At 34.4% G+C, this 15609-nt stretch overlaps 3 protein-coding genes across 5 annotated transcripts; all 3 read left to right on the top strand.

Moving 5' to 3' along the window:
- The first annotated feature begins 129 nt into the window (after window positions 1-129).
- Window positions 130-1393, top strand: LOC142524253 (cysteine proteinase inhibitor-like). The gene is made up of 2 exons (XM_075628149.1): window positions 130-353; window positions 909-1393. The coding sequence occupies exons 1-2, from the start codon at window positions 252-254 to the stop codon at window positions 1092-1094; spliced, it is 288 nt and encodes a 95-aa protein (XP_075484264.1). The 5' UTR covers window positions 130-251; the 3' UTR covers window positions 1095-1393.
- Window positions 1394-4912: 3519 nt separating this feature from the next.
- On the top strand, window positions 4913-8773 carry LOC142524245 (elongation factor 1-beta 2-like). The gene is given in 7 exon segments (XM_075628137.1): window positions 4913-5084; window positions 5170-5289; window positions 5832-5910; window positions 7776-7899; window positions 8177-8202; window positions 8204-8291; window positions 8408-8773. Coding segments are annotated over 7 exon segments (687 nt in total). The 5' UTR covers window positions 4913-4998; the 3' UTR covers window positions 8572-8773.
- A 2060-nt stretch (window positions 8774-10833) lies between these two features.
- Window positions 10834-14562, top strand: LOC142524228 (UBP1-associated protein 2B-like). 3 transcript variants are annotated; one of them, XM_075628115.1, is made up of 2 exons: window positions 10834-12563; window positions 14391-14562. In XM_075628115.1, exon 1 carries the CDS (start codon window positions 10908-10910, stop codon window positions 12561-12563), a length of 1656 nt encoding a protein of 551 aa, XP_075484230.1. In that variant the 5' UTR covers window positions 10834-10907; the 3' UTR covers window positions 14391-14562. The 3 variants fall into 3 exon arrangements, with proteins under 3 accessions (XP_075484230.1, XP_075484238.1, XP_075484225.1); XM_075628123.1 differs by lacking the exon at window positions 14391-14562 and adding an exon at window positions 13396-13833; XM_075628110.1 differs by lacking the exon at window positions 14391-14562 and adding an exon at window positions 13844-14082 and having other exon boundaries at window positions 10835-12563.
- The last annotated feature ends 1047 nt before the right edge of the window (window positions 14563-15609 follow it).

The raw sequence follows: 15609 nt of genomic DNA, 5'->3' as shown, positions 1-15609 counted from the left end.
TTTCCACCAAAAATGTTTTTTAAAAAAAGAAGAAAGAAGAAGGAACTTAACTAGCAAAGTGAGGCAAATGGCAGCACCACGTTTTCCCAGCGCGTTTGGGTATAGAAAAACAAAGTTCATTGGACAGCACACCTCTCCCCCCTCCTATAAATACCACCATTTCCTATGATACAACACAAGAAGCAAAGCATTTTATTATAATTATAATCTGTTAAAAAGAGAAGAAGATAAGAGGCAGAGCATTTCGCAAAATGGCGGCTACGGGAACTATTCGGCAGTGTGAAGGATCTCAGAACAGCATCGAGATCGAAGATCTCGCGCGTTTCGCCGTTGAAGAGCACAACAAGAAGCAGGTTTCTCCTTCCTCTTTGTTTACTGAATTTCTGGTCGTTTTTGGTGTGAAATTGCTGTCTTTTGCGATTTTTTTCCGTTGAATTTTCATCTTGTGTGACCCAATTTTGCGTTTTATCCTACAGTTTTCATTTTTTTTTTTTTTGTAAGAATTATGGTTTTAGGGTTTTATATACCTTTTTAGGTTTAAGATTGTAATAGCGCATTTTAAAATTTTGATGGGAAATGTGATAGTTTGGCCGTAATCACCTCCTTTATCGCATTGTTATTTGGTAAATCTGTGAACTTCGTCAGCAGAGTGTTCTATTGGTGCAAAAATGGGAGATAATTGAGCTAGGGCACCTCAGATTTGATTTTGAAAGGAATTAGAAGGTTAATCAAACTTCTGCTAAATCATGTCAACAAGCATCACATAATTCTCGCTAAATTAGGAGCACCAATAGCTAAAATTAATAATTGCTTTATAAAAAAGATCAGTTGTATGTGCCTAACTAGCGTAATGAATCCAATTTTGGCTACACAGCTTTGGTTTAAATCGATTAACGTAATGGTTTCAGAACGCACTGTTGGAATTCAAGAACGTAAAGAATGTGAAGCAGCAAGTAGTTGCAGGGACCATGTACCACATAACCCTTGAGGCAACCGATGGAGGCAAGAAGAAAGTGTATGAGGCTAAGGTTTGGGTGAAGCAATGGATGAACTTCAAGGAAGTTCAAGAATTCAAGCATGTGGGTGATGCTTGATTTCACTACCTTTCTATCTCACTACTGTGGTTTGTAGAATAAAGTTGTGCAGTCAGCCATGGATGAATTTCAAGGAAATTCAAGAATTCAAAGCATATTGGTGATTCTTGATTTCACTTTTTTTTTATCTTACCACTGTGGTTTGTATAATAAAATTAAGCAGTCTGCGCAGCTTTCAAGCACTTGGATTTATAATGTTTTAAGTTGGGGATATGCATCGAACCAGAATTTTATGAATGCTAACTGCTTGATTTGTGAACAACAACTCTTTAAACTTTCAGTTTAGATTTTTTCTTAAATCTTGTATTGTGCAGATGGTTTGCATGTCCATGATAGTAGTGCACACAACCAAATCCGAACTCTATCAACGCTGCAATCTGTGTTATTGTGTTGATTATATTAATTTGAATTGAACTAGTATTTGTATAGATCGATCTAGCTCAAAACATTCAAATAGTTTGAATAGCTGAAAATAACAATGACTCTTTTCTTCATTATGAAATTATATTTCAGAGGTTGTAGCGAAAATAACTAACAAGATAAAGTCAATTTAATAGTATTAGATAGTAAGAGTTAAATAAGGCACGAAGTTCAGTAGCTTAACTTGAAACTCGACCTATACATATACTTGAGATAGAAATATTGATTTTCCAGCATTCTAAGAAAGATTATCACTATTTGTACAAAATCCAAACTGAATGAATCAACAATAAGATTGCCCTTAAGATTAAGGTCGAAATATTCTTCTGTTTTGGTGCTTTATGAAACGTATAAGGTTGAAAAAGTTAAGCAGTGGACACTTGTATGAGAGGGTATAAAGATTTAATTAGTCTTAAAAAATTTCAGGTACCGATTATTGTGATTGTTCAAATCTATATATATTGTCTAGTACCAATTCATTTAGTCAGTGGACGTGGCTAACGACAATCTTGAAATTGCATTTTGATGAGGTACTAAATTGGCGTCTCAGTCCACAATGTACGTCGTGAGATGCGGATGGATGTATATTTGATTGTGTAAATCAAAAGCAAATCGATTAACTTCAAGGTCTGGAAACCAAAATCCCGCCTCTATCTGTTAGAATTGTGCCTAAAAGCTTGGCCTTTTCCATGAATCATAATAGGCTTCTGTCTCGTGTGTGTGAGGGGCAGAAGTGATGGAGGTTAACGGTTCTTAACTAATTGAAAGGGGTAGTTACTGGTTCGTGCAACACGTGTGTGTGTGTGTGTGTGTGTGTGGGAGAATCAGGAGAAAAGAAAGAGAGGAAGATTCATTCATTAATTCGGCATCAGAGAATTCACACCCATATAGAGTGGAACAGAGATACACAGGAGTTGAGAGAGATTAGAAATATTGAGAGGAAAAAGCCTTGATTGAAATTTCTTGTTCGCACAATATCTTGTTTTGTAAACTCTGATATGGTGAAAGATCCATAAAGCAAGGGCGACTTTTTTCCGTGGACGTAAGCCGTATTGTGGCCGAACCACGTAAATACTTTTAAGTTTTTTATTTTCTGAGTGTGCATTCATAGCACGTGTGTGTTGATCATCGCTTGAGCTGATATTTTGGAAATCGATACTGTCACAAATATTCGACTCGTGGAGAAGCATGATAATATTTCAAAAAAAACCACTAACACTATCTTACATTAATAGTTGGAGCACACATGGTGGATGTGAGTAATATGTGTTATATATACCATATAAATTTACATATATTTTTTATTGTAAAATATTTTAATAATTTATGTAAAATTTATCTTTAAAAAATCAGAATAACCATATCTTAAATTTTTTGGTAGTTCTTCGTGGTGGTTTTTTAGTTGATTTCTATTATTTCTAAATTTTCACGAAAAAGGACTCCAATGTTGGAAGCATGAAAATGGTTTTAAAAAAAATAGTAACTTGTAAGAATTCTTACTTTCTTAATAATATAGATCAACCAAAATTCGAATACTAAGTATAAAGATATTATAATCTGGAGAGAAAAAAATATTTTTTTAAAATATATATTTTATATACACAATTTAAATTGTCTTTTGAGTAGGTTTCTTGTGATATTGTCTCACGAATATTTATCTATGAGACGGATCAACCCTACCGATATTCACAATAAAAAGTAATACTTTTAGCATAAAACATAATAATTTTTTATGGATGACCCAAATAAGAGACCTGTCTCACAAAATACGACCCGTGAGACCATCTCACACAAGTTTATGTCTTATCTTTTATACACATCGTTTCGTGCTAATAATAAAATATTTATTGTTTCCAATTTAAGTCTCACACAATATTAAGTATAAAGATATTATAATCTGGAGAGAAAATTATATTTTTTAAAAAATATATTTTATATACACAGTTTAAATTGTCTTTTGAGTATGTTTTTTGTGATATTGTTTCACGAATCTTTATCTATGAGACGGGTCAATCCTACCAATATTCACAATAAAAAGTAATAATCTTAGCATAAAACGTAATAATTTTCATGGATGATCCAAATAAGATATCTATCTCACAAAATACGACCCGTGAGACCGTCTCACACAAGTTTTTGTCTTATCTTTTATAGACATCGTTTCGTGCTAATAATAAAATATTTATTGTTTCCAATTTAAGTCTCACACAATATTAAGTGATGCTACATGCATATTAATATTTGCACATCAAATCTTGTATCACAAAAAAAAATTAATACAAAATTAAATTTATCAAAATCTTATGATATATCAAATACGAAATCTCAAATATAATAGTAAATCTCAATATATAATTGATGTAAATACCAATATATAATATATGGAGTATATATTTAAAATTATCCTCAATTCTAAGCTCGTCTGTTCAATAATTTAATTTATAGATTATTTTACTATCTAAATGTTTTAACACAAAAACTCATGTGAGAAGATCTCACGGTTCAATTTTGTGATACTAATATTTTATTTGAGTCACCCATAAAAAATCGTTTTTTATGTCAAAATTATTTTTTATTATAGATATAGACATGGTTGATGCGTCTTACAAATAAATATATATTAGATCGTCTCAGAAGATACTTACTTATGTTTTAATTCAATATGTTCTTTTTGTACGATATCCAAATCCCACAACTTAGGCGAGCAATGTGAAAATTAAAATTTAAAAATCTAAAATTTAGAATGATAAAGACGGAGGGAAAAAATAAAAAAAAATTTATGAGAATGTTCACGTATTGATTTTAGAAGACGGCTCTATGACGCGACATAACTAGTGGAAATTTTTTTTATTTTTTTATGTCAAAATATTAATTTTTATATAAATCGAATTAATTCGTCTCACGGTTGAGTAGAGTTGTGCAAGCAGTTATAACCGGAACTAACCGAACCAAAATTGCCAAAACCAAGCCAACCGATTTTTTCACTGCCAATCGAACCTATTGATTTTTTTTATTACCATCTAACAAATCGAACCGATTAATAAAATAAGCTATCAAAGAAAAAACTTTTCAATTATTTTTTTCAAACGATGATTACAAGTTTTTTTCAATTGAAATAATCTCAATCGTGAAATGATGAAATTTGTTTTCTTGTTAGGCTAGGCCTATAATAAAATCAGGTATTATATATTTAAAACCTATTACAAAATGAAAAATTTAAAGTCAAGACCCAATAAATATATTTTTTAATATATAAATGAATATAGTTTAGATTTTTTTAAAAAAAAATCGAAATCAAACCGAGTGATATTTAAAAAAAAAAAAACATGCCGTAAGTTATCTCGATCCTCGATGACCGATATAGGGCTTTTAATCAAATCCAATATATAAACCCGCGGCTGCCTTCGCTTATATCCTCTCTCTCTCTCTCTCTCTCCCTTCGGCCGTCTCAAGAGCTTCCCATCTCTCTCTAAATTGATCATTAATGGCCGTCACTTTCTCAGATCTGGGCACGGAAGCCGGCCTCAAGGCCCTCGATGGGTTCATCTCCGGAAAATCATACATCTGCTGGTTAATATTCCTCTTTTATTTTCAATTTATGTGGAAATCGTTTAGATTTTTTGCTTGACTGTGTAAGTTTGTCCGTGGGTATCAGCGACAAGTTTACGAAAGATGATGTTAAGGTTTACGCTGCAATTTCGGAGAAACCCAGTGGAGATCTTTACCCCAATGCCAGTCAGTGGTACGAGACAATATCGGCAAAGCTGGCCCCCAGGTACTTCAACCGCTCAATTGTTATGATTTGTTATTTTTTGTTAAGAACTATGATTCATCAATAAATTGAAAACGGACAATTGAAAGATTAGACGTCCTACTAATCTTAGGAAAAAACGAAAGCTGACTGCCCAATTCGGCTTTAAGGTTTTGTTATTCTGGAGAAAGCATTATATTTTAATACTCGTTCAAGAAGTTTTCTACAATTCAATTTTCGTATCTAATACACGGGAATAGTTGTATGGATTGGTCGACATTTTCCTGGTCTTATGACTATATTATTGGGATGCTATTGTTAATCCGTAAAAAGATTGTGCAGAATTGTTCGAGGAAGCCTGGAAAGGTTGGGAAGTTGTTTACTTTGATATTTAAGCTTGTTGAAATGTGAGAATACATTTAATCTCCATATTAGTTTTCGCCAAGAATTTTAATTCACTGAAGTTCCTTGAGATTGACTTCTTATGCAGTTTATGACTCGGTATTAATGATATCTACTATTGAGTTGACTTGCTCTTTGTGCTTGTGACATGAATAATTGTGTAGCTTTCCTGGGAAGGCTGTCGGAGTGAGCCTTTCCGGCCAACGATCCCCTGCAGAGGCTGCTCCTGCCGTTGAAGCCAAGGTAGCTGCTTTTTAACCTTGTTTATGTATAGAATTATATATACAATTATGGTATAAGGCTTAATAGAAATATAAGATTATGAACTTTGTCTTTGTGCCCACTGTTGTTCACTAAGAAGTTTGATGCCTTTAGACTTTAACAGTCCGTTTGGTTATATAATTAACTGAGGGATTGAAAAGGAAATGCTAAAGCTTTGACAGCAAACTTTGAATACGAGCAAGATGAGTGAGTAATGAAAAAGTTATATAGATTTATGAGGTCTTCATAAATATGTTTCTACAGTTTGATATATCATTTTTAGGCTTACTTTGTGATTTCACCTAAGTGAGGATCCAGACAACTCATGAGTTTTTGATGCAATAAAACATGTAGAAGTTTAATTATTATTTGATGAATAAATCTCTTGAATCATGATCCTACTTTTAATAATAACCTTTTGCAATATCTCGTGAAACTTTTTGATTTCTTTTACGTCTCTACTTTGATTATCTAAATAGTGCGATGAAAACTAAAATATCTCTTAAAACTTATATACATCGGTGCATAGTTGTAAAAAACATGAGCTTTACAACATGAGCTGGTGACCAGTGCATGTTAAAGAAACCCAGGTCCAGCAATTTATTTGAAGCCCAATCAATCCAAGCCCATAACTATATAACACTTGCTAAACCCTGTATGCATACATCAGTAGTTGTTGTCTTTGTTTTTCTCAAAAATAATCAGCGCAGAACAGAACCATAGTTTCTGTTTGTTGCAAAATTCATTTAGTGACATAGTTGTCAAGGGGGCTTTGGGTCGTTGGGTTGCTAGTTTTGGGTTTGGGTTTGGGCTATTTGTTTTAAACAAGTAATTAAAAAAAATTCATTCAGGTGCGCTTTAAGCGCGCCTGAGTGAAGTTCAAAGGCTAGTCCAGGCGAGTGCCTGAGCTTGACTTATTGAATCGCTGCGCGTGGGATGACCCCAGGTGCAGGGTCTGTCCTGGCTTGGTGGCGCCTTTCGCCTGAGGCGCTCGCTTTTGACAACTATGTTTAATATTGCCTTATTTTTCTTTATTTGTTGTATCCAATTCCAGCTACAATCCTCTCTTGCCCTACATCCAATATTTATTCAAATATATTTTTGGTATGTAATATTTTATTAAATATTTACTTTGTATATGTGAATTCTAAAAGTTTGTGCCAAGTGCAACCTACTTCTATAAGGCAAGCCTTACGCTTGTGCCTCACTCACCATGGCCCCCTATGCGCTTTAGTGAGCTCTGCACCTAGATTACTATGCATTGGTTGCAAGTTGTTCATTTGTAAGTTTTGTATCAGATTGTTTCTTTGAAATTTCAGACATAAGCTGCCTGCACATTTTTTTGGGGGTAAAAACCTTACTTTATTACTTAGACTCCCAGTGATCTCAATTTTTTCACGTGACCTTTGATTTGAGGAGGTTTTCAGGAGGTGATTTTGTGCCTTTTTCTATGGTTTTGACGGGTTTTTGAATTTGCTTTACATGTCTGTACATGTGTTGCATGATGGTGGGAGGGGGGTGCCTTTGGGATACGTCAAGCTGCCTACACTTTTTTTTTTTGTAAAACATTGCTTTATTAATTATTACTTAAACCCCTGGTGATCTCAATTTTTCACGAGACCTTTGATCCGAGGAGGTTTTTCAATAGGTGATTTTGTGCCTTTTTCAAAGGGTTTGAGGGGGTTTTGAATTTGCTTTACACGTCTGTACGTGTGTTGCATGATGGTGGGAGGGAGGTGCCATTGGGATATGCATGGGCTGTTCCACACTTATGACACATCTATTTTCAATTTTTTAGTTTAGTGGATCTTGTTTCACTTTTCTGCCTTCATATAAATTTTTTCCAGGAGGCTGCAGGAGGTGATGATGACGATGATGATCTGGATCTCTTTGGTGATGAGACAGAGGAGGAAAAGAAGGCTGCTGAAGAGAGAGAGGCAGCTGCAAAGAAATCCGCTAAAAAGAAAGAGAGTGAGTTTAGAATAATGCAAAAATTATGCGAGCATAGCATAAAAAATCATTGTTATAGGGTCATTTTGTGCTGGGTTAATTGTTTTGCAATTGGTTCTTAGATAACAGGAAATGTTGCATTTCTTGTTCACATGATGCAGATCAGTTTTTTTTGTCAACTTTTTTGTACAGGAGTTTACGACATTGAATTATCGGATAAATTTTTTCTCCTTTCATTGGTGTTATTTCTCCTTTCGTTAGTGTTCTCAAGATTTGCTGATTGAATGTGGATATCCAGGTGGAAAATCCTCTGTTCTCATGGACTGTGAAACCTTGGGATGATGAGACAGACATGAAGAAGCTAGAAGAGGCCGTTCGGAGCATTGAAATGCCTGGTCTCTTGTGGGGAGCATGTATGACTTCTTCAATTTTTTATTTCCAGCCATTTTTTGTTTATTGTTTTTTCCCCCTGCTGACAACCAAGTTAGTAGTTTCTGTCTGAAGCTTTACTTTTTCTCCCCTTGTGCAGCAAAATTGGTAGCTGTTGGATATGGAATCAAGAAACTGCAGATCATGCTTACCATAGTCGATGATCTCGTCTCGGTTGATAATCTCATTGAGGAGTATCTCACAGTCGAGCCTCGCAACGAGCACATCCAAAGCTGTGATATTGTGGCATTCAACAAAATCTGATAAGAGCCTTCTTTTGCTGTAATTTTGTTCTTGTGGTTGGCACTTTTTCTTGTCTTTTGAGTTTCATATTTTTCTGCTATTCTGAGGAAGATGTGCTTTGATTAGTTCCTGGACAGAAGAGCAATGAATACTTGCAAACTATTAAATTATCCAACTTGATGCGATGATTTATGAGATTAGCATGGTTCAATACTTCAAATTATCGATCCTTCTGCACAAAAGGTTTGTGATTTTTTTAAAAAAATAAACTTTAATAATATTTTCGTGATATGTTTGTCTTCATGACAAATTACGAGCAAGCTCGCGTAGCACTTTGAGTTGATGGTAACCAACTTGGGATCATGGTAAGTGCCGTTTAATTGGATGAATGTGATTTGATGTGTTAAAAGTTGTGTGATTATTAGATGTCATTTGATGTGATAAAAGTTGGGCAATTATTAAAATGTTTGAATTAAAAGTGAAATAATAATAATAATATGTTTAGGTTGATTGATTAAATTTGATTTGATATAAGGTGGTAAAGATGGATTATTGATGCAAAATCAAGCGAATCAAACGAGTATTTAAGGGTATGATTTATTTATAATATCTTGTCTCATTTTTGTAGCGAGTTGGTGAGACAATGGGAAAAAATGAGATTGCTACTTGTGGAGTTTTTGTATCCAAATCATATTATTATCATTCATCACTTTTGTTTATTATATCACTTCTATAAAACTCGAAAAATCGGAAGTTGGAAAATATGATCTATCGTGTTGTCTCTTTCTGAAGAAAAAAATGATTAATAATCCCACCTAATACCTGTATGATTCCGTTTGATACGTGTGATGTGATAAGTAAATGATTAGTAATTAGAGTGATTAAAAAATGAGATATATGGATTAATAGTATGGTGTGATAAATAACATAATGTTTGGTATGATTTTAAAATGATGGATTAATTTTGTAAATTTTATTGCAATTACCAAAGTGTCCCAAGTGTTAGTCAGATATATATTCTTAAAATAATTAGATGATAATTAAATATTTATAATTATAATTTACATTTATTAAAATTAGTTTAAATATATTTATTAGAAATACATTTGTAAATATGCATTTACTTTAATAATTTAAATAGCAATAATATTTTGAATGTTAATATTAAATAAAGTTTAGTAATAATTACAATATTATTATTTTTTAAAATAATTATAAATATTTTTAAAATAATTTGATAGATAATTAAATATTTATAATTATAATTTATATTTATTAAAATTAATTTAAATATATTTATTAGAAATATATTTGAAAATATTACGGTAATCATTAAACAAAATAAATTAAAATTTAATAAATATTTAATTTCATAAAAAAATTAATTAAAAAGATTAGAAATTTATAAAAATTTAATTTAAGATAGATTTGCATTACAATTTATTTTTTTTAAATGATTGAAAATAATAAAAATATATGCAATTAATTTATACAAAATATAATAAAAATTTAAATATTATATTAATTATTAAATTTTCACTAATTTTTATTTTCATATTATATTGAATAAGACAATTCAAGGGTATTATGGTCAATATACAATTTTATCATTATCACTATTCAAGAATTATACATTATCACACTTTTGAGGAGGGATATTTAATCACACAAATAACATAAATAGTGAAGGCTTTCAATCATAATCAAGAGCCTCCATGCTAAATTAAAAATGAACCGAACACTTTGCCATTCTTAGCAAAATGTTGAACACCAAGTAGACGAGCAAAATGGTTCCATATCTGAAACACAGTCTCACTACGAAAGAACATATTATCAACCGTTTCTTAATTATAATAACATCAAGTCTTTATACTTTGATCGATTGAGTTTTATAAACGATCTACAAATTCTTTTCTCGATGAGCTTCCTATTACTTTCAATAACAACAAATTGTATTAAACTTGTTGCTTCTGATTTATTTTATTTTCAAGATCTTTTTCTAAACGAGTCATCTCATAGCACATCTATTATTAATAGATAGTCCATAATCTAATATAGAACCATAATTTAATTGTTTGTATAAATTTGAAATCCCTACTATTTTAAGAATTTGAGTAAAGCAAACTTAATACAGTCTCTTTGTTTGTACAAAATATCATATTTACAGATATAAATTCAATAATTCTATATTTTGAGACTAATTTTATTTTAGAAAATACACAGTATTTCATGATTTCATCTGCTTGTTTAGAATCATATTTATTACTATTATTATTATTACTATTATTATCGCGTGCCTTGGATCTTCGAGCATTTAAAGAAAACCCTACCCCCAAATTTCTTCTCATCACATCACTATGGCCAGGAAGCGAAAAGCCCGAGCCGTCGAAGCTCCTCAAGAGCCTGAGCCTGAGCCGGAGCCGGAGCTGGAGCCGGAGCCTGAGCCGGAGCCTGAGCCGGTACAACTCGATGAAGCAGAGCAGGAACAATTCGTTACGGAGGAGGCCCAACAAATCGTAGAGGAAGATCCAGGTATCGATCCAGGTATCGGGGAAGGAGAAGTCGGTGATGAAGCAGTAGAAGAGGAGCAAGAGGAAGAGGAATTAGATGAGGGAGAGGGAGAGGGAGAGGGAGAGGGAGAGGGAGAAGGAGAAGGAGAAGGAGAAGAAGGAGAAGGAGGAAAAGGAGAGGAGGAGAAAGAAGACGACGCTGTGTTTGAGAATAATGAGCAAGAGCGTGAAACTACGGGGAAGTTACTTGTGGATGATGCGTTGTCGAATGGAGGTGAAACTGAAGGGCAGGAGGAGGAAGATGAAGGAGAGTTGGAGGAAGAGCCATTGGAGAAGCTTCTTGACCCTTTTTCCAAGGACCAGCTGGCTCGTTTGATCAAGGATGCTGTGGACAAACACCCTGACATCATGGAGGATGTGAACAAATTGGCGAACGCTGACCCTTCACACCGTAAAATATTCGTGCACGGCCTCGGATGGAATTCGAATACTGAGCTGATTACTTCTGTGTTCGGTAAGTTCGGAGAAATCGAGGATTGTAAGGTTGTCATGGACAAGAATTCTGGGAAAGCCAAGGGTTATGCTTTCGTCCTCTATAAGAACCGTGATGGGGCCCGTCGTGCTTTGTTGAAGCCACAGAAGATGATTGAGGGTCGAATAACTTCATGCCAATTGGCCTCTGCTGGTCCAGTTCAGGCTCCTCCCCCGACTGTGGTGGCCACTGTCGCGGTACCACCTCCATCTGAGTACACTCAGCGGAAAATTTATGTGAGCAATGTATCAGCTGAGCTTGATGTTCCGAAACTTGTGGAGTTCTTTTCCAAATTTGGGGAGATTGAAGAAGGGCCTTTGGGGTTGGATAAAGAAACTGGAAAGCCAAGAGGGTTCTGTTTGTTTGTTTTCAAAACTATAGAGGGTGCCAAGAGGGCATTGGAAGAGCCGCACAAGAAGTTTGAAGGTCAAATTCTGCATTGCCAGAAGGCAGTAGATGGGCCTAAAATTTCTAAGGCTTCTCTAAACTTTCAGCATACTCAACCACTACAGCAACAGATACGGCCTCAGCATCACCATCACAATCGTCACCAGGGGCAGTTGGGACATTACCATCATGCTGCAAAGAGGGGCAAGTTTGGAGGGGGCCGGGGAGGCATGAGGCACGCAGGTGGACACTTAATGGCGCCCAGTGGAGGGACAACTGCGCCTGCAGTGGGGTTTGGCCATGCAGTTCCCCCTGCCGCGATTGGACAGGCTGTAGCTGCTTTGTTGGCAACTCAGGGGGCTAGCTTAGGGATTGGTAATTTGCTTGGAGGGATTGGAACAGGTGTGAATCAGCAGGGAGGTCCACCGATGATGAATAATGCAGCTTACGCAGGTCAGGCTGGTGCTAGTAGCTATGTAGGACAGCCTGCGATGCAAGGAGGTTATGTTACCCAGCAGCAGATGGGTCAGGGTGGCGTTAGGCCACATCAGGGTGGTGCTCCCTACATGGGTCATGGTCACTAGGTAAGTTTTGTTGACAATGCCCCTAATTTAAATTTTTTAACATATACTCTTACATGAGATGCTTAAATTGTGTTGATTTGTATAACGTGATGTTTAGACTTGCTGTTACCTCGTGCTTGTTGCTAAAGGGTTATTCCTAGATGATAATAGGAAGATTTAGAGCATTATAGAATTGAATTTTCCTACTAATGAAGCATTACTGGAATTTTTACTGCCTTTGTAATTGTTCCCGGTAACCAGGGAGGGGGAATCTTACCAAATCAAAGGATTCCACTATACCTGGCAAGAGAGGCATGCCAAGATACAGCTATATTTGTTTATCACTTATATTGGTGGACAATTTGGCTTACTTTGGTTAAAATTAATTATTTTTAATAAGATCCATGTATCAAATGAATATTTTCATCAATTGGAAGGATTTTGACTTCTCAGATGATAGAATGGAAAAGAACCAGGAACTTTTAAGTAATGGCATGAGTATTACAAAATCTGCCAGTGATTAGTTTAGGTCATGCTGCTAAAAGAAGGAATAGGAATATGAAAACTCTGACCACTAGATATAACTTGAAGTTCACCTGTATTGCTGTTTTTTAGAAATTGGAATCATATGATACAAATTAAATAAGTCCAAAGGAATTGATGTTGCATTAGGTCTGAAAATTATATGGTGTGAACTTGGTAGTGATTACTGAAAATATACATATGTTTGAGATTTCATGAACAACCATTCCAACAGTTGTACTTGAATCAGAGTCACGGGCATTAATTATCATAATAATTTTGATAATAAATAGAATGCAGTTGATGAATTAACCTCCAACCTCACCCCCAGATTACATTCTTCGTAAGAAGCTACCACGCATCAATGCAATTTGCAGAAATGATGCTGCCATGATATTTCTGCTGTCCTTGTCGATTGTACACAGCTATGTCCTATTTCTTTGATATCATGTAACTGATATGAGTTTTTTTCCCTTTTCCGTGGTGTTTTTTAAATTTTTTCATCATGTGCCAATCTCTGTGCTTATAATTCTTAAATCTTGGCATAGATTTATCCTGTTTACTTAGTGATATATTTTTTGTTTTCATGGTCTTGTATGTTTAATATGTTTTCTCTGGCAAAAGTTTTTTACTTGTTTAAAAATTCAGGTGCTTCTCAGTTTTTCTTGTTAAATATGTTAATGCTTGGGTTGCTGCTTCAGATTATTCATTTCCTGTGAATGAATTTTACTTTTGTTTTTCAGAACAGTCTTTTTATGTTTAATGTATTCATTGTGCAGATTCTTCAAAATTGCACCAAACTTTTAGTTTTGGACTCTGGTGATTCTTCTGAAGTTCAGGCACTCATGCAAATGACGTCTTTCCTTATTGCAAAAAATTACCATTTGCCTAAAGACTAGAATCTAAAATATGTACTTTTCTATTTGTTTACTTTTGTCCGTCAAACATTTTCTAAAACAGTGACTCATCTTGCTTATAATAACAACTTTTTAAAAGGATTGAGGTCCACCGGTTATGATCCCGTTGTGTCTGCGATATTTTCATTTGTGTCAATTAGGTATCTTAATCTACATCTGGCATTTGCATTCATTTGTTGCTTTCGTCAATTGCATCATGCAAAAATATTTAAGCTTTAATTGATGATGAAATGTAACCTGTTTTCATGATCTACATCCATGCCTTACTGTTTGATATTGTTAAATTTATTCAAGGTATCGAAGCCGTGCATCAATTTAGTTATTTTTTCCGTAGTGACTCGTAAATGGATATCCTGAGTAGTTTTACTCTTAACTAACTAACAAACTTGACATTTTGATGCTATTACAGTTCAATGCAGGAAAGCTCGTAGTGTATCACTGCTGCTTTGACTTCTTTGCGCTGTCTTTAATATGTGTTATAATTGGAATTATTTACATTTTTACGTAAAATGCAAATTACTTGATGTGTGTTAAATTCGAATTATTTACATTTTTTCCTAAAATGCAATGATTAACTCCCATTTACCAGACATGAAGGTTTTTTAAATGGCACCAATTTAACTTGAAAAAAGTGAGTTTTTGAATCTTTTTGTTTAAACAAAAACAGGTGTTTTTTCAAGTTGTTGAGTGTCACATCATTGCTTTAAATTTATGGTACATCCAAACAGAAACTACCAATTTGAAAATTAGAATATTCTTTATGAACATCCTGAACAATAGGAACCGGGGACACATTGTTTTCATTTCAACAGCTATGGTGGTTAGACGATTTGTGAATGAGATCAAATTTAGTGGCTGGACTCAACCATGAACATGGACTGAGACATGTTTTTTAGCAGCAAAGATTCCTGGCATATAAAGGTGTTATGTTCAAATCTATTTCACTTTTGCTAGGATCCTGCTTCTCCGCAAATTTAAAATTTTATTTTTTTTCGTAGTTAAAAGTCCTCGTTCTTCTTTGTTCATGGAGTTCTGCCATTTTTGGCAAAGTCGTTATCTTTTTCCATGGAAAATTTTTTCTCCATGGTTAATCTCTCCTCCAACATCCACTTTTCCTAGTCCCTGTCGATTAAAGTTAAGCAGAAATCCATTGGTTTCTTTGTATTTGGGGGTTGGTTTTCCCAGAGGCAGGGTACCTGATCCAGAAGTTGATGCCATAAGGAAAGATGTTGCTGCCTCCTGCTCTTGGGCAGGTAATTAGCCATTTTTGCTTCCTCCAAATCTTGTGTCCTAATTGTTGTTTCATCTTGTTTCATATAATATGAATTGGCAACACATTCGTAGAATGGACTTAAATTGAAGGGACTCCATTAAACTTCTTACCTAAAACATGAAATGAAATAGAATTGAATATTAGATAGAGTAATCTTTGCCGGCATCAATACCACTCTCACGATCATTGTTTTTTCAGCGACGTCCCTTGAAGGATATAGTATTCTGTAAAGCTTTGTGTTCCCTTTGTTTGGTTTTCATCTAAGCAAGAGATCGTCGTCGTCTTTTAATGCTCACTGGGATTGTGCTCATATGCTTAACCACTTTGATTATCTGTGTGTTTTAGTCCCATTAGT

Source organism: Primulina tabacum, chromosome 2, assembly GCF_025594145.1.
Source record: "Primulina tabacum isolate GXHZ01 chromosome 2, ASM2559414v2, whole genome shotgun sequence".
Classification (NCBI taxonomy): Eukaryota; Viridiplantae; Streptophyta; class Magnoliopsida; order Lamiales; family Gesneriaceae; genus Primulina; species Primulina tabacum.
Note: the sequence above shows the minus strand (reverse complement) of the source record. Positions and strands in the feature narration are given on the sequence as shown.

What these genes read in the sequence shown, in the direction of transcription:
- LOC142524253 (XM_075628149.1), top strand. Translation starts at nt 252, where the DNA reads ATGGCGGCTACGGGAACTATTCGGCAGTGTGAAGGATCTCAGAACAGC. An exon ending in AAGAGCACAACAAGAAGCAG is followed by an intron (nt 354 to 908) that starts GTTTCTCCTTCC and finishes TAATGGTTTCAG; the next exon opens with AACGCACTGTTGGAATTCAA.
- LOC142524228 (XM_075628115.1), top strand. Translation starts at nt 10,908, where the DNA reads ATGGCCAGGAAGCGAAAAGCCCGAGCCGTCGAAGCTCCTCAAGAGCCT.